General features: G+C 38.4%; 1 protein-coding gene across 1 annotated transcript; it reads left to right on the top strand.

Annotated features, from left to right (window-relative positions):
• Positions 1-280: 280 nt before the first annotated feature.
• acvr1c (activin A receptor type 1C) lies at positions 281-19,467 on the top strand. Its single transcript, XM_078261772.1, has 9 exons — positions 281-3,128; positions 9,566-9,796; positions 13,250-13,492; positions 13,636-13,866; positions 13,962-14,129; positions 14,640-14,796; positions 15,803-15,927; positions 16,270-16,400; positions 16,672-19,467. The coding sequence occupies exons 1-9, from the start codon at positions 3,059-3,061 to the stop codon at positions 16,795-16,797; spliced, it is 1,482 nt and encodes a 493-aa protein (XP_078117898.1). The 5' UTR covers positions 281-3,058; the 3' UTR covers positions 16,798-19,467.
• Positions 19,468-19,536: the final 69 nt, after the last annotated feature.

Here is a 19,536-nt window from a genome sequence, read left to right as displayed (position 1 = left end):
TGTGGTACATTCATGTCCCTCTCAGGAGAAAAAATGTAATCGCTTTGGTGATCCCCTGACTTTTCGTTTAGCGCCATCATCAGGTCAATCTTTTAATTTGTTCACTGCTTTGGTTTATATGCCTCCGTGCCAGCTAGTTGCATCCTTCAATCTTGAAACAGCGTTGATTGTTTTGGTCTTCTGTGCTGTGGGGTTGAAGATGTGTGTGTGTGTGTGTGTGTGTGTGTGTGTGTGTGTGTGTGTGTGTGTGTGTGTGTGTGTGTGTGTGTGTGTGTGTGTGTGTGTGTGTGTGTGTGTGTGTGTGTGTGTGTGTGTGTGTGTGTGTGTGTGTGTGTGTGTGTGTGTGTGTGTGTGTGTGTGTGTGTGTGTGTGTGAAGCATCCATGTTTCACAAAAATATACACTTAATACCTTTTTATTAAATTAATTCAAAGTTTTCACTACATATAATATATGAGTCTGGATAGACATGGATGTAAACTGCAACTTGACTGTAGTTTGTGTTCAGTGATAATTAGCAAAGGTTAGTACAGCAGAGCTGTTAGCATGGCTGTTGACTCTTATTTTACTTTGCGTTACTGAGAACATTTTTAATTTCTCTGCTCATTTTAATTTTTTTTCCTGTTAAGACAGTAGGATAAAAGTTGTGACTAATAGTGAATCTGTTAATTATTCATGATCTTTAATATGATTGACCGTGTAGTTTTTATTTGAGTACCATCTATAGTTTCAAATCAAACCCCGTCTATCCCCCCTCTAACCATTCTCTTGTAATTTCTAAGTCCGATAGTGAACTTTGCCCAAAGAATATTGTAGAGGCCAAGTAATTTACCTTTTTAAATAAAGTGGACTAATGCAGCTGTCAGCCCTGCAGCTAAAACCCAACTTCCATATTCATGTGACTGCCTCTATTTTTGTCAGTACAAGTAGAAATGTTAGTTTACCCTGAATTATTTCATTAGTGTACAATTTTGTCTACACAATAAACTATTTCCTCACTGCAAAAAGCTTGACATCTACCTTGATAATGCAACAAATTAATCCATATTAATTTGGAAAAGGTCAAAAGCCCCAGGTGTTTTCCCTGCCAGCTGTAAAGTGAAACTGTGTAGACAGCAGAAACTTGGCAGGTGTCAAACAGAAACTGGACCCCTGATGGTTCTCAGCCTGATTGATATACCAGAGGAGTTATGGGCCATATGATTAAAACACTAACAGTGGATATCTGACAGTGCTGAGACGCCAAGCCTGCATGTATCAACTGCTGTCAAACTTTCTATGTAGACGGTCTTCATATTCAGTGTCATTTGAACTATCCTGCACCTGCAGAGCACAGGAGTTTGAATCCACCAGTTTTTAAAATTGCATCGCATTTCCCAAAGGTTCTGTACTTGGTTTGTATACATGCTGTGTACGTCTATGCACCTACAACTGAGAGGGAGACGAGGTAAACTGTTGCTGCTTGCCAACAACTGTATTTGTATGTCTAACTTTCTTTTAATCATTTTAACAAACACAATTGGTGGAGAAAAGGCAGAGGATACAGTATTAGTGATGTGGATTCAGTATATATATATAACTGTCTCACTATGTACATAACCGGTAGACTGCATAGACTTTGTTCTGAATACATAGATAAAAGTACATTTGATGCTTGTGGCTTTGCCCATGTACTGTCCTTGGTGACATTGGCACATGTTGTTGCTATGGAGCCCAAGCAGCAGGAACACAACTTGGTCACATATGGCCTGCAGCAGTAAATAAAGTATTACATGCAGGTGAGTTGAGCTGTAACAATTGTTCTGAGCTTAATGTACAGCAGACTATGTGACAGTCTGGTTGTTTGGACGGGATGTTGGAAGTGGTACTGTATCTGTCTCGGCTGGTCTCTTTAGTTTGCTGACCTAAATTTACATCCAGGGAGAGGAATTACAATGGCGCCGGGGGTGCAAGATATTAACATTAACCCTGGGATTATCACCCAGGCAAAGCAAAGCAGACAATGGCCAGTCCGTCAGGGGCCACATACTTCTGTATTGGTCTTTGGTAATTTAATTAACTGCCAGTTTGCTAGGGATGTTGCACCTCTCAAGTACAGTATCAATAAAGATGGGTCCTGCATTATTATCTAATCTTGCAGCCCTGTTTTGCAGAGCAGCCCTGTGTGAATTAGTTAATTATTTATGCTCACATGGTGATTACCCCTACATAAATTGTGTTTAGTCAAATTACCACAAACTAAGTGACAGAAAACTCAAGGCTGAATGTATATCACCATAGGAGTACTGGTTGGTGTCTGGGTATATGATAAAGCTTCCATCTATAATCTGCTGTGTGCACTATACAGTAGGCTACTTCATGGGAATTTATAGGAGATAGATGTGTTGGTACATAAACAATAAGGGCACAAGAGCAATGTTCTTTGGCCCAGGGCCCACAAACAGGTTAATAAGTTCCCTTGAAAACCTGCATGTCAATATACTGGCCCACTAGTATGTAGCCTACACATGAGATTGGAGAAGAGTCAGTGCACTTCCCCAAAACAATCACTAATATTCTTACACTTTGGATTGTGCCAACGCCTTAGATACAGATACTCTGGGATTTTGTAGTTTGTATTTATGTATGTATATGTACAAACTATATGGATTACATCACCATATTCAGTGTAATGTGAACAGTTTGGCATGGTTTCCTTCCACAGTAAGCATTTAGTAAATAATTGAGAGCTGAAGAAATGTCCATATTCAATATGCAGACAGGAGATGATGTTTCACTGGACCTGCATTTGTTAAATGGATGTGCAACACACTTTCTCTCAGGCTCTCATTCACATGTCTTTATCAGAGGTCTGCAGTGTTAATCCTCTTAAATTTCAGTCAACAGAGGCGGAGCAAACCTCTCACTGCGTTGTAAAGTTTCCTCCCCACATTTGCTGTGCGAGGCATTTGTGCGGGGTGCATGTCCTACTGACTTTACCGCGATGGATAATGTTGTGTTTTTCTGTAGAGTAGCTGTGTAAACGGTGCGACGGAGACGGAGCAGATGCGGCTCTTGCCATGATTCGTCCCGGGAAGCAGAGCTTTCAAGCGGCGTTGATCTTTCTGTCTGTCGCCCAGCTGACTGCAGGTACAGTAGCTGACAGATCCTCACTCACTCTTGCAATTCGTTAATCAAATGCATTCATTTAGTAAATTGCATTAGGCTATTTAAAGCTTTTATGTGAGTTACTAAATTGCCTACCATATAAAGTGTTGGCTTGGCTAACTAGGATAGTTTATTCACTTGACTTTTTAAATCGCCCATATTGTATTTTCAGACAGCTGTTATTATGGGTTATGTCATCAAACCATGTATTGCCTTTATTTGACTTTAAAGGACACATTATTTTATACCAATAAACTCACCTTTGTAAATTACATTAGATTAAAAAAAACCTCTGAATGCAAAGACCAGTAATTTAAAGAAAATAAAAAGCCCCTATAACCTATTATGTCACATGTAAGGCAGTAGGTGCAGATCTTGTGTTTTTGTTGTTGTCCAAAATAGCTTTCTTAAACATTATAACAGAGGGTGCTTGGTCGAAAAATAGTTTGCAGACCTGTGATTTAAACCCAACTTTCAGGCAGTAGAATACTGTCAGTTTTATTCTTTATTGCCATTTCCCAATCAGTACTTATGCTGTAAGATCATGGTGAGATCATGGTGTCATTGTTTTGGGCAAAACTCAAATTTGGTAATTCCCTACAGCAGGATAGCTTTGATCCTTTGTTTCACATCTTATTAACATCTGAAATCTGATTGGTCTTTTCTGGAGACTCTGTTTGTATTGAAGATTAAAGTTGTTTGTTTTATAACAGAACAATTCTAATTTGTTTGACTAAATTCATTACTAGAGTTGAAGTAAAATGAAAAAAAACAAAACAATTATTAATCATCCTCTTTTTCCAGCTTCTCCATGTGAGGATTTGCAGCTTTTCATTGTCATATATGAAATGTAAACAGAATATCTTTGGGTTTTGAACTTCGCCAGGGTCTGATTTAATAATTTTCTTACAATGTATAGACCAGGCGATTAATCAATAATTAAGTGGTGGTCCACAGGCTGCTATGCTGCATTTGATACATTAAAATACATTGTAAATGAATGTTCCAGTGGCTGCTGGGAACACAAATGCCTCCTTTACATTTAGAGTCAAAAACAATCAGCCACTCACCGACCTGCTACAGCTGACATATACCCACTGCTGTTTGTTCTGGTGTGTGCCCTGATAAATAGGTGTGTGACTGAAAGCTTGTCTGTCTGATAAAGTTGAAGACAGCAGTGTGCTGACCCATTTTCTTGGTCTTTGGCTACTAATGGTTCAGACTTAGAATACAACATTAACAGTAACTAGTTTCCAATGGGACAACAGTGATGTGGGTTAATAGTAGAAGGGCTATAAGTTTGGAAGGCTCTCTCAGTCAACCAAGATTTATTGTTTTATACACAGTAAATTATAGAAGCCCACTTATTGCACACGTTCTTTTATTAAATATAATTGGACACACAAATTCAACTAATCAGCAGAGTGTTTTTCTCTAATATGCCCACATTTCAAGGAAACAGGCTGCATAACACAGGTAAATTAAAAAATGCAAAATATGACAATAATAATCAATTCTTAAAGACTTCTGTGGTAAAAAGGTTTTTCAAGTACAATCCTTTCAGCACTATACTTCTATAAATTAGTATTGCATCTAAATGATAAGAATAGTTTATCCCTACAACTCAACCCTAGTCATGGTAATTGAGCATCTCAGAAATTCTTAGGAATTCACTTCTAACTGACTCATAGTGACATACATATATTTGGTTGTGCTTTTAACTTATGGAGTAAATGCATAATATTAACTTTGTTTACCTAGGACATTACTCATATCTCCTAAAGGATTGAGGGGAGCTTCAGAGCTATCCGAACCTGTTAGGAGTTCTCGGAGAATGATAACGTGCACCTATTCCAGGTTGTGTGGAAATGTGCTGAACGTTGGATTTGAAATAATAAGACGTTTCCTCAAAGTCACTGACAGGATTCAACTTTTTGTCATCAAATCTTTCTAGATAGTTATTTAAGCCTTAAAGGATAAACAGTTAGCCTACAAAAGCAATGACTTCAAAACGTGTTGCATTTATCGCATCTCAAAGCTCAAAGCAATTCCTCAAAAGCTTTTCTCCATAGCTGAACTCTGTTATCAGACTTCTGATTTATTCTCTCTCATCGGTTTATTTATTTTCCCTTTTTTTTTATTCAGGGACATTTCACTGAGAGGAAGCCTCTCTTTAGCAGAAACTCCCTGATTAGATTCGCACAGTTACACACGTTCACACACCTGGAAGCATTCGCACAGTTCAACGCATTCTCATGAACGGGTTCGTATGATATTGAACGAAAAATTATGCCCACTAAAACGTATGCTATCATACGAAAACTCATACAGTCCTCTGTCACAGCTCGTCATATTAGCGGCAGTTAGTGGATGTGTTCAGCCGCTACAGAGCTCTGCGACACCGGTTACGATGCTCTGCATGGTGCTCCGTCAGGTCAGTGATAGTTGGTGGTTCAGTTACCCAAGAATAGGTGACTGTGCACCGGGTACAGATCACCGAGAGCTGCCGGTCATTTCAGCGGAGATTACGCTTAAGTTTAGGCAAGAAAAGTGAGCGTTATGCAGCAACGAAAGTTAAGTTAAGGCACCGAAACGACTAGTTAAGTTTAGAAAAAAGATTGTGGTTTGTATTAAAACACTCCCAAGGAACACACGTTCCCTGGGTGAAAGTCTTTTGTTTTCCCCTGGAGGCGAACTCCGCTCCTTGGCTTGAAAGTCCTGTGTGTTAACATCCAGCCATCACCCCAACCATCTACCTATGAGGCCAGCTGTATTGGTCACTTAATCAATTTTGGTGCTTCAAGTGAGAGTTTGCGAACTTGTCTGTTAGTGACAGAGGATAAACAACTAAGGTTCAAAGGGTTTGAAACAGGTTTAATATCCTGTGTCGCTGTCGCCAATGCTATGCATCTGTAACCCAGTCAAGGAAAGGGTTAACAGAAACGTAGTTTTGGCCAATCGGAGGAGGTTGTACCAGACTCCCGCCTTTGGAGGGGGTGTGTGTGTGTGTGTGTGTGTGTGTGGGGGGGGGGGAGGTTAACACTTTTGCAAGGCACTGTATCCGTGTCACATTCTCATTAGGGGCTGAGCCCCCCTAAAGGTTTGATCCTAGAATCGCCCCTTGGGTCGGGGTTAAGGGCCTTGATCAATGGCACCTCAATTGTGGTAATGAGGGAGGGGAAAGCGCTGCTTTTTCACTATCCCCACCCAGTCGTCTTCATGCAGTTTGTTGTGGCTCATTCACTATGTTAAACTATGCAGTACAAAACTTTTGAAACCATAATCAATATGAAGTTGCATGTCACAGGGATTTTGAGAAAATATTACAGATCTATGGCCTGATGTCAATGACAGGCAAGATATGGAGCAGTAAACAGGCTAAATATTAACTGTTAACTTTATCAAAATCTTTTTTTTTTACCACCATTAAATTAATTGAATGTGCTGTTTTGAAAAAGACAGTTCTTTGTATTTTTGCCATCCTTGGTGTTTTTTTTTAAGACACTAGTTGTGATTTTGTTGATTGTTCTGTTTAGAGAACACTGTTCTACGGCTTTTCTCTTCCCCAAACATTTTGTGACAATAATAACACACAATGGAGAACATTTTTAATATTTATTTCCCTGTATACATGATTAAAAAAGATATACACACCAATGCTCATTCATTCATCTGCTTAAGCTTAAAAAAAGACCAACCTTGTCATACGCACCAAATGCATGCTCTTGGGGGAGAGTGTAGTCTAGAGTGTGGTCTAGACCTACTATATCTGTAAAGTGTTCTGAGATAACGTCTGTTATGATTTGACTGATGTAATTGAATTCAACCTCATGGAGTTACAGTAAATTCAAACATTTAATAGCCTAATCATTGTCCTTGAGAAAGGTTGTTGCCAAGCAACTCTTAGGTATGCTGTTAATGCACATTTTTGTCATATTCCAGTCAGCCTGCTTCCACTTAAACTGAACTGCTGATCTTCTTTGACTCTTTAAAAGTCCTTTAAAATATAAGATTGTATATTCTCTATTTTTTCTAAATGACAATAAATTAAAAGACCAAAACTCATGAGGAATTTATCCTGCTGAAAGGTAAACCATGTCCCTATGTTTCATTTCAATAAACACTATTGTGTATTTTCAGTCAGTGCTACACCATCTTGGTGCTGTACCCACTGGTGCACCGTATGTATATATATATTGATCTGCTGCTAAATAGTTTCTAAGAATGCACTATTTATTCCTTGAATAGTAACATTTGCTAAAAACTACAGTACCCAACTGTTTTCTGGTACAAGTGGACTGAGTTCCACAAGGTCAAGGTATAATTTATTGGCACACTCTCCATATACAGTATATTACTCAGTGTGAAGTGGAACAAAATTGCATTTCAGTGCTCCTGTGTACAAAACAAAGAAACAGGGTAGGGAAGTCAGATGGTATTGAGAGACAGACTAACACATTGCTGGGTTTTTTTTTTTTCAAGGATGTCAGCCTTTTCTTTTGAAGTACTTATTACTCCATTTTTGTTGACCCTGGGTATTTCAGGGACATCCCTCAAATGTTTCTCTTCATATTATTTCAATAGTAAATTGCAGTATGTTGCAGGGAATAATTCTTGGTCCCATGCTGTTCTCTTTTTATACAATTAGCCTTGTATTAAACACATTTTTTATAACTGCAACATGGATGACACACAGCTGTATTTTTCATTAAAGCATGTGTTCCTTACAACTTGTCCTCCTTACTGGTTGTTTACCAAGTATGACGGACTAGACATCTTCAGAGCTCATTAAAAGTTATTCAAACCCCAGTAACAAAAATATGAGTTACTTGTGTTCACAGCATGAACTTTGACCATCATCTCAAAATTCTTCCAGTTGTGAAATATGCATGTCTGTTCTTATCTGGCAAGATCTAGAAAAGATGTATTAAGGCTTTTATTACTTCTTAGAAAGAGTATTGCAATACATGTGCAGTATACATGCTTAGATTGCTCCTCTTTCAAGACTCCAGCAGTCAAAAATGCCACTGCCAGACTTTTAACAGAATCCTCAGACAGTTCATAAGTCAGAGGATACCCAGTGTTCAGGATTAGTATGGAGTTCAGCATGTTTTCATTTTTCCCAAGTTCAGGTTAAAATAAGTATTTTGTGGTTTTGGAGTCTCCTCCTTAAAAACCTTAAAACAACACAGATGATCAAGATGTTGATCACAAGGTGACAGGTTTTATTTTTATCTTTTTGTTATTCCTGTTCATTTTATTATTAATTTTTCTGTATATCCACATATACATATTATCTCTTTGGCATGCGTAATATGAATAACATTCTCTTCCATAACTGACACTACTCCTGAGGACAATTCATGGAAGTCTATGATGGAGCAGAAGTCCCTCTCAACAGGTTAAGGATGAACTGCATCCAGTCTTCCTAGTTTCATGTCAACCTGATTTGAGACCTTCTTAAGAGATCTACTTCTTAAGAAGTTATGTTACCTAAAGCAAGTTCCAGGTTTGTTGATATATACATGACAAGTACAGATGATGTAAAATGTAAAATACTTTTGGGGAATATTGTTTTTGTAGACTAATTTAGAATTAGACTGAGCTGGCATGAAAACCACTAATTGCACACATGACATACATTTCAGACAGCATCCACCAATTTACACTTGCTGGCCCATTTATTAGGTGCACCTGTAAAATCAAATGCAATCCAATCCAATACAACAGCTCTGCTTTACAAAGCTAATGCATATGACATTTTTTGTTGATACTGTCAGAAATTTGATACTTCTCCTTTGTTTGTTATTGTCATTGAACTAAGTTTTTTGTTCAATGAGCAAACTAAACTGTATGAAAGTAAGACGAGGCAGCTTAATATTCAAAGGTCAAAATTTCAAAAATGCTTCAAAATATATATATAAAAAAAAAAGACAGATTTGTCAGTGAAGTTTATGATAAATACTTTTACAACTTTCTAATTTAATTTATGCTTGGAGAGCTTTATTTACCTTATTATGGGTAATGCAGTTATACATTTGAGCTTCTCAAACTACTTTATTTATTAAAAATAGTTTGAATATATTGAATAATGTATAATAGTCCTACAGTTTATTTCCAGGTTTTTCCAGCAGTAAGCAGGCAGTGCAAGCTTGCTTATCAAATGCGCACAGTCTTATCAAACAGAGTATGACAACATATCCAAGAGGAACACATGATTATCTGGGTGTTAAACTAAGAGGCATTATGTTGGTTCCTCCACCTCCAGCCATTTAAGAGCATGGGCCTGCTTACATGACAAAGACAAAGACCACTAGCCTGGCAGTCTGTGAATTATGAATGTGAATGTTTTGTCTAGCCCCCCCTCCTCCATCGATTATACAAATCAATGAATTAACTGGTGATGTGATATGTTTCAGGTCTGAGGTGTGTTTGCCAGCTTTGTGCCAACCACACCTGTGAGACGACCGCAGACGGCGCCTGCTGGAACTCTGTGATGCTGATTGACGGGAAGGAGGAGACGGACAAGTCCTGCCTGTCGCCCTCTAAATTGAAGGGCCAGGTCTTTTGCTACAGCTCCCGAAATGTCTCTAAGAGGAACTGCTGCTTCACTGACTTCTGCAACAATGAGACTCTGCACTTACACCCAGGTACAGCGGATATGATGCTCTGGAACTGATGCATTCTTGTCCTTATCTCTGGTTGTCTTTCAATTCATTTTTTTGTAATTAATAATTCTAATTTAAAACAGTAGGAAAGGAAAAAGAGACACAAATAGTAGAGGAAAGACAGTCATCCCCTCAGACAGTAGTCATTCGAAAGCAATCAGTGTGGGATTTCCCACTCATTCTGACCCCGGCTAGACGAGATGGATGCTGATCCTACTAGCTCCTCTGACGTAACAAATCTGGCAGAGGCAAAGGGATGCCGGTTAGTGATCCTGATTTATAAATAAAAACTTTGTCAGGCATCATGTCATGCTGCAATTTAAAAGCCTCACATGGGTCTGCTGGGTAGAAGTTGGCCTTAAAGCAGAGGGGATTATTTACACCTGTGGATAGACAATTCAGTGGAAAAAAACTGGGAGATCAGAGTTATACTTAGTGTGGGAGTTCATAGTATTTATTTCTGTGTTTTACTGCCGCAGTACATAAATTGTATTTTTTTTATTTATTTTCTTTTTTTTATTTGTAACATATCTGGTTTGAGTTCATGGCAATTTAAATAATCTATACATCCATGTAAATTAGATCACACATAAAGAATGTAAATCCGATTAGTTAAAGCTGCATTACTTTTTTTTGGCCAGTTGGGAAAACTTCACAACTAGCTGTAAACACACTCATCTACCATATTATTAATATTATTAATTAAAGATGAACTGCTGGACATGGAGCAACATGATCGTCTATTTGGAGTTGTGTTTCTGTCCACTTGGTAAATAAATCCAATATTCACTCTCCTTGTAGCTATGTTTTTGGTCTCTACTAACTCCCTTTTTGCTAAAAAATGCTCCACTATGTTCACTAAAAGTTAGTCTCTAACTTTGCCTGTCTGCTGTTTGGTGCAGAACAGGAGCAGGTAGTGCACAATGGCTTTATCAGAGCTGAAAACAGCAGCCTGCAGCAGTTAGAAAAAGGGATTGAGAGAGCAGTTAGACTAATCAAATCAGTAAAGCTGAAAGATGCTCCCTAAAGTCAGACTGCAGAGTGATAATTATCTGTGGGTTTTTAATAGACATTTGACCCGTTGCCTATATCACAATATTGATTAGTGCAGCTTTAAGAAAACCAAAATGCATCATATCATACTGTATGACCTGTGAACCTGTAAAACTTCACATTCACATTCATTTTAATGCTTGCAAACACTTAAGTGAATCCTTTTTTCCCATCCATTAATTGCTCATGAGTACACCATTCTGGCTGACTGTTTTCATTATTGATTGATCTAGCAATTATTTTCTCAGTTAATCTATTAAACGTTCTATAAAATATCAGAAAATGTCTCATTATCCCACAGCCTGAGGTGAGGTCTTCAAATTTCTTGCTTTGTTTAACCAACAGTCCAAAACACAAAGATATTCAGTTTATTATTATACAGGATTTTTGTGATTAATAGATTATGAAAACTATTGAAGATTAATTGACAAACTGTTTCAGCTCTAATTTTCAGACACACGTTTTTTAAGGTATAAATGTTAAAATACAAAATTATAAAACAAATCTATCCAGGTGGTACACCCAAATTTGTACTAAAGGGAAACACTGCTGTATAGTCTGGTGGCTTCATTCAAGACAAGAACAGCTTACATTTTGACAATATTTACTCTTGGTAAATATATGGTCCATTATTAATTTCTGACACCAAATAAAATACAAAACTAAGAAAACAAAAGGATTTATTTATTAATCTGAAGTGATTAAAGTTAGATGGCATTGTCAGACAGTGGCCAAAATTAAATGTTGAGGTGATACAGGAGATTTAGAGTGTAAAGTGCTGCAGACTGTTGATGAGATGGGTCAGGGCAGCACCCTCAGGCTGTGATGGTGTTGACTGCGAATGAGGACACCAGAATCAATCTGATCCACTGCTCTGCTAAATATCAGCATGTGAGCTCATCCAGTGTGCTGTTTATTTCTATACACAAATACTTAATGTTTGTTTGTGCCATTGCTGTGACTTCTATACAGGTCTGAATACCAGAATGCATTTACAGTTATAAGGTGAAGTTATAGTGGTTAGCGGTCTTGTGTAGCTGTATTTACAGTTCAGTTTATGGTCCTTTATTGTCAAACAAAAGTAGAATTGACTGCTCAGATTACTTTCTTGACCCATGCAGAGTCACATAAAAGTCAATCAATAAACAGTTTCAGTTTGTAGAAGGTCTTTTTCCACTAAGCCAGAGGAGAGTACAGTCTTGTTTTGCATCATGTCTGCTGGACTCCAGTTGGACACATGGCCGGATATGTTGTATTTAGGTAAAAGGCTAAAGATGTCTTAGGAAACTGTGGTTTAGTTCACAATGTGTTGCTTTGCACATTAGGCCATCTGCAGATATTGCATGTTTGAGACCCTCCTGGTGAGGACATTTTATGCTTTGGGGATTTGAGAAGATGACAAGGCTGACGAAACATGGATTAGGGTAACCGGTTCTCAAGTCTTTATTGCTTATGTTTAAACTGTATGTTTTAAAGAGTTATTAGTTCCTGCAATGGTTCCTGGAGTTAATATGAGGCAACAGCAATATAAGTTGGCATCTTCTAAAGTTACGTTTTAGTACAACATTCTTTGTATTTCCCCAGACCTATAATGAAATTCTAGTACTGTGCTACAATGCTATTACAGTGTTCACTGTGCATTATGTTGTCAGCATGTCTTTAAATCTCATATTACCAAGGTGCCCACCAGCTCTGCTATTTTTGTTTGTGTCCAGGTCTCCTCTGTCCACCCACAGACAGAATGAAGGTCAGCAATATAAATGCCAGGTTACATTGTTTTGCTAAACCCACAATTTGTTTTCATAGTGCACCTGTCCTGATCAGTCACTTGTTTTAAATGAAAAAGCATGTTTTATGAAACAATTACATTTAGATTTTTACTTTTTGGAGCAAAGTTTCTTGGCACTAAAAGCTTCTGCCTCTGTATCTCTTTATTACTTTTGATTATTGACATTTATGGTCAGTGAGGAAAATTTCCCGTGCTCTGGAAAAACTTTTTTTTTTGGCAGAGAAAACTTTGCATCTGCCAAATGTACAATTTCCATCTCTCTAAATTTTAAGATTAACGACAGGGTGATGGCTCAATTTAGCTGAGCTTGTGTTAAGGTCAGAGAAGCATTTCCCTGAAATACAGCACATCAGCATATTTCAGCAGTAGTCATTCTCCACTGATAATAATCAATAATAATAATAATAATAATAATAATAATCAATAAAGGCCACCAGAGGGCGCAACAATCATGGGGAGCTCAATGATGAACATAATTGCAAATCCCCTCTCATTTTACGAATTATTTATCTTAAGACTTCAATTTCAGCTAACCATGATATGTTAACAGTGTTGGTCATGTTGTATGTGTGTGTGTGTGTGTGTGTTATCAGAAAGGCCTTTGGAAGAGCCTGGCTGGAGCAGGCTGCAACTCACTGTGTTGATCCTGGTTCCCTCCTGCCTGTTGTGTGTGGGGATCCTGCTCGGTGTGTTCGTTGTGCAGGGCCACCTCTGTGCCTACAGTAGAGCCCGCAAGCAGGACCAAGAGGAGCCTCTGGATGACCAGATGCTAATGTCCACCGACAAAAGTCTTAAAGACCTCATCTATGACATGAGCACCTCAGGCTCTGGATCAGGTAAGAGAGACGCCACCAGCTGGCTTACCTGATATGATCACTCATTCTGGGTTAAACTCAACAAGACTTTAATAAATGTGAAGCAAGTGAAATGAAATGGTTGCATATCAATATCAGCTAATCGTCTTGCTGGTGTCTTGTAGGTCTGCCACTGCTGGTCCAGCGAACTATTGCTCGGACCATTGTCCTGCAGGAGACCATTGGGAAGGGTCGGTTTGGTGAAGTGTGGCGGGGAAAGTGGCGAGGAGAAGATGTGGCAGTGAAGATCTTCTCCTCCAGGGACGAGAGATCGTGGTTTCGTGAAGCAGAGATTTATCAGACAATCATGCTCAGACATGAGAACATCTTGGGCTTCATTGCTGCTGACAACAAAGGTATCTGCTTCAGATCCACTAACCAATCAAGTTCGCATTACAGTTATGAGATACATTTTCCAACATGTGACTGTATTATTTGCTGTGTGCTGCAGATAATGGCTCGTGGACCCAGCTCTGGTTGGTGTCAGAGTACCATGAGCATGGCTCTCTGTATGACTACCTGAACAGGTACACAGTCTCCTTGGAAGGCATGATCGTCCTCGCTCTGTCAGTAGCCAGTGGGCTGGCGCATCTCCACATGGAAATCATTGGAACACAGGGTATGGCTGTGTTAAGTGAATGCAGATCCTGAACTCTTGTCGTTTAGTCTCTACAAGGTCAAAAAATAGTGGAAAATGTTTCATCACAGTGTCCCAGATACCAAAGTTATGTCATTTCTTGTTTTTTGCCAACCAATAGTCTGAAATCTCCAAATAATCAATTTGCAATGATATAGAACATAACTAAATAAAGCTAATGTTGGGTATTTAGCTTGATACACTACTTAAAAGATGAATTGATCATGAAATTTGTTGGATAATTTTTCTGTTGATTAATTGACTAATAATTTTAACACTACAGTGTTAACATCATTAACATCACGTTTCATTGATGGCTGTAATAATTTGATTAGATGATGTTAAACAGTATGTAAGAATACTAAAAAACATTGGTGAAGATGTTATTTTTTCACTCCATTAATCCTGCGAAAGTGTTCCTTTTTTTTATCCATTACTGAAAGATGAGAAATATTTGTCCTTTGACCTTATTTGTGGCCTTCTTGGTTCTAGGGAAACCTGCCATTGCTCACAGGGATCTAAAGTCTAAAAATGTCCTGGTGAAGAAGAATGGCACGGCAGTCATTGCGGATTTGGGCTTGGCTGTGAAACATGACTCAAGCACCAACTCCATTGACATGCCGTCCAACCACAGAGTGGGAACCAAGCGGTTGGATTTACCTCAAAACCCACAATTAAAACACACACACACACACACACACACACACACACACACACACACACACACACACACACACACACACACACACACACACACACACACACACACACACACACACACACACACACACACCCTCCCTCCCTCCCTCCAAAGGCGGGAGTCTGGTACAACCTCCTCCGATTGGCCAAAACTACGTTTCTGTTAACCCTTTCCTTGACTGGGTTACAGATGCATAGCATTGGCGACAGCGACACAGGATATTAAACCTGTTTCAACACACACACACACACACACATATCTGCAGTGCATAAAAACAGGAAATGAAACTTAGTTTAAACCTGGCCTAATTTATTTGATATGCTAGATTTCCCATGAAGTTTACATTGCAGTCAGTGTCTAAATTTCTCTGAAGTCAACCTGTTTTAAAGTTTTTTAGCCAATGCTATTAACTGGTTCACAACACAAAGTGAGCCACTATTGTTGGCGCTGTTTTCTGCAAGAAAAGCATAGTCTCATAATCAAAACCCCAGTAGGTTTCCACTGTGCATGCACATTCAGTCCCACAAGTGATTCCTAAAATAATGTGCTGCTTGGTTGATGCAGGCATGATATAATTAGTTATTTTAAAAACATATTTTTCTGGTAAAGTGATGAACACATGAATTTGTCTATAAAGACCAAGGTTAAACCCTGTATGTGTGGGATTTAAAATTCTTACACTTTGGCTAGTCCTAGTGGTATTATCAAAAGAAAACAAGATATATATCAATATATCTGTCAAACTAAATCACCAGTGAGTGCTGTCAGTGTTGTTTTTAAAAATTGATGTATTTGTTCTTCAAGTTCCCAGAACATAATGTTTAAATTATGTTTTTTTTTTCTATATTTATGATTCACATGAACATGGGGCAACAAACCCACACACTAATCGGTTAAGGAAAGAAGTACTGTGGCTTTTTATTTCATTAGGTCTTAATCATTTTGTCCTCTGCAGGTACATGGCCCCAGAAATCCTGGATGAGACAATCAATATAACTAGCTTTGAATCATTCAAGAGGGCGGATATCTACTCGCTAGGTCTGGTGTTCTGGGAACTGGCCAGAAGATGCTCTGTTAGAGGTACTCTAAAATTACACACACACACACACACACACACACACACACACACACACACACACACACACACACACACACACACACACACACACACACACACACACACACACACACAAAAATACACTCCCGCTTGTTTATTGATATTTATAAAAATACTTAATGGACGAGTCATCAGCAAAACTGGACTATGGCACTAATAGTACATGCATGACACAAGTGATGAAACTATTTTCAGGTGGTTTATGTGCTTATGTATTTCTGTACACTGTGCACCATTCTGTGCGTCATAAGGCGGTTGAGTAAAAGCATGATAAACAAAATCTCCATCTTTGTCCTTTTTCACAGGACTTCATGAAGATTTCCAGCTGCCTTATTACGACCTGGTGCCTTCTGATCCAAACATCGAGGACATGAGGAAGGTGGTGTGTGAACAGAAACTCAGACCCAATGTTCCCAACCAGTGGCAGAGCTGTGAGGTGAGATGGGAGGATGTATCTGATGTATGATCATGTAAGATAGTTAGCACCGACACTGTAACTCAACACTAGTGTGTGCACAAAACTGTAAAAGTCAGGTATAAAACAAAAACAGACGTTACATGCCATTTGCTTATAGGATAAATCTGGGTAAAACACAGGTACTTTTTTGTAGTAGACGTCTTCAGAAGTTGACCCTTAAGCCTGTTGTCTGGATAAGGTGACATTTTGGTTTTATATAAATAGTACTGTCTCCTTGTTGATACATCAGGCTCTGCGTGTGATGGGCAAACTGATGAGAGAGTGCTGGCATGCCAACCCTGCTGCTCGACTCACTGCTCTGCGGGTCAAGAAAACGGTGTCTCAGCTGTCTGCCATCAAGGATGTCAAAGATTAGTTAGATTTGTTGCCCTGCAGATCAGCACTGGTGCTGGCACTGGTGATACATGATGGACTGAGAGTTGTTGAAAGCAACAACTGGGAGAAACTGTTCTCTCTAACGTCTTGAGGCTGCCCTCTTCAGGACACAACAACACTGTTCACCCTCAGAGAGCAACTTCAGGTTGTTTTTGGTGCCAAAGTATTGTAGGGGGTGTCTGTGGCTGCTTTGCACATAGATACCTAGTTAAAAACAAAATTGAACCAAACTGCTGAACTTTTGGTCGGAAGAGCCATATGAAATAAGAATATGTCTTATATCTACAGATTATTTTGCTACCTCAGACATTTAAGTGCCCAAAGCTTGAAGTTGCACATTGTGATGTTTTTGTGCCATATCTTGTATCAAATACAGTATTGCTGAGTAGTTGGTGTGCTAACTGACAATCACAAATTATACTGGATAAGACACCCTGACTGGTTCTGACTAGTTTTAAATGCCACACTGTCCCTGATAATCTGAATTTTAAAGTGTTTGAAGTGTACACTTAACAGGAATACAACTGTGCATTCCCAAGTAGAAAACATCCTTTAGCTAAATATATCCAAGTTAGTTTTCAGTGCGATTTAGTTCTGACTAGTGATTTTTAACCACCATGGCTCCATGGATGGCAATGACAGTTTGTCCATTGGATCTGTTGGTCCAAATACCTCGACATGTATTGAATGGATCACAATGACATTCCTGGTCCCCAGAGGATGAACCCCCTGATCCCCTGACTTTAAGTATAACTAAAGGCTGAGTCTCAGTTTAGTTGAGCTAATAAGAATTACCACCCTCAGACAAAACTTTAAATATTTGGACTGACTAGTGGTAAGAATTACATTTTAAATTATAAAGCAGTCTCCATATTTGAACAGCCTCATGGGATCAGTAGAGTGGCTATAGACATTTTCTTTGTCTTGTCCTTTACAGAAAAAGAAGTAAAACTATAAGCTCCTGCTATACATTTTGTGCTTGATGGTGTTTTTTGCCTCCAACGGCACCTTCCAGGCAGCTAACCCTAACCTTAACCCTAAACATAACCATTGCTAGGCTGCCTGGGGGGAGACGTTGGGGGCAAAAAACACCAAATACCACATTTTGCACATTTAAAGCTTTCAGTTGCTGAAAAGAGCTGTTCTCTTGACAGGTGAATGCTAGTGTGCTGACAAACAAAAGCTTATTTATGAATGTGAAAAGTCATTTTTTATATTTCTCAAATATATTTATTTAGACTGGAAGCATGTTATTCAAATTATTAAATCTTAGCAACCCTAATGCACAGGTCAAAACATCAGTATTGTTAACATTAGCTCATTGGTATTTCTTTTGACAGGGAAATCTAACAACTAAGCACAGTACACGTTAGAAAACACTCCATTTTCCAGTTTTACAGCAGGTGTCCCAATGTACCAGATAATGTTAAAATCAAAGACCAAGATAAGATCAGAGCTTGATAAAGCTAATGATAAACTCATAAAACAAGAGGATAACAACAAATTGTTATTTGTAGTAAATCAGTTTAAGACATTTCACTTGGAGACCACAGTCTGGGTGATGGGTGCTCTTATGAACCAATGCCACTGGCTGTTGAGGCCTGTAAAGCCTTGTAAAAACAGGCTTAGGGGTAGTGCCCATGAGTGAATCTGTACACCATGTATGTTTGTATGCATCCACGTGTAAGGGGTGCCTGTGTGTGTGTGTGTGTGTGTGTGTGTGTGTGTGTGTGTGTGTGTGTGTGTGTGTTTCATATCATGTGAAGTGATCCTGGGATTAATGATGTGAATCTGATCATTGTAGTGTTTTTGAAACATGGTGCTGTGAAGAAAACCTGTCCATGTTTCCCATCCATCATGGCTTTTAATACATCCTCTGTTAATGTTCATGCTTTTAGTTGCTAAGGTTTACATACTTCCAGGTAGCTGCTTAGTGTTGACACATATATGTGTCCTGCTCTTATGAAGGTGTCATCGTTATTACTGGTTGATATGTAGCATCAGCTGTGTTGGCTCTTGAAAATAAGCTATGTACAGTAGCCTGTTGCTCGCTTGACAAATATCAGTTAATGTACGTCTTAATTTTTTCTTTCTATGAAGTGATTAGTTGACATTCAATCATAGGATCATTTGACTTTGTATGGTGCAGAATATATATAAAAAGATATTGAAAATACAGTATTAAAGCATCCGTCTCTGCCTGCATCCATTGAAAATACTTAATATAAATTTGTTTTTTTATCTGATGTTGGACCTTTGCTGAGCCAAGCTTATATTTTGTCTATTGTGTCATATCTGCTACTGCAAGAATCAGACAGGTGACACAACTCATAGCTAAGCATATGAAATACTTATCAATCATTCCATTGAGGAGTGACCACCATGTGCAATTTCTGACTGGTGTCTTTTTTTATATATTGTATATAAAATTGCTAAATATGAACAAATGTAATACCGCTTTCATGAAAATAAGACCTACTTTTTGATTTCCAAATCATCCAGTCATTTAGATCAATACTTTTGATTTATGTGAAACAGTTTTGTGTCATTGCTCAGATTTCATGCCATTGCATTGTATCTTTTCTCTTGCACTATTTATTCTGTATAGAAAGTAGTGATATTAGTGGGTCAATAAACTGTTTTTCATGAAGTGAACTGTTTTCATGACTTTTTTCATGATGAAAATATGTTTTCCAGTTTAAAATGTCTCCACATTGAA

Source organism: Sander vitreus, chromosome 11, assembly GCF_031162955.1.
Source record: "Sander vitreus isolate 19-12246 chromosome 11, sanVit1, whole genome shotgun sequence".
Classification (NCBI taxonomy): Eukaryota; Metazoa; Chordata; class Actinopteri; order Perciformes; family Percidae; genus Sander; species Sander vitreus.
The sequence above is the reverse complement of the archived record's forward strand: the minus strand, read 5'-3'. Positions and strand labels throughout refer to the sequence as shown.

Coding starts and splice junctions, on each gene's coding strand:
- acvr1c (XM_078261772.1), top strand. CDS start 3,059: ATGATTCGTCCCGGGAAGCAGAGCTTTCAAGCGGCGTTGATCTTTCTG. Junction 3,129..9,565: donor TGTCGCCCAGCTGACTGCAG/GTACAGTAGCTG, acceptor GATATGTTTCAG/GTCTGAGGTGTGTTTGCCAG. Junction 13,867..13,961: donor CATTGCTGCTGACAACAAAG/GTATCTGCTTCA, acceptor TGTGTGCTGCAG/ATAATGGCTCGTGGACCCAG.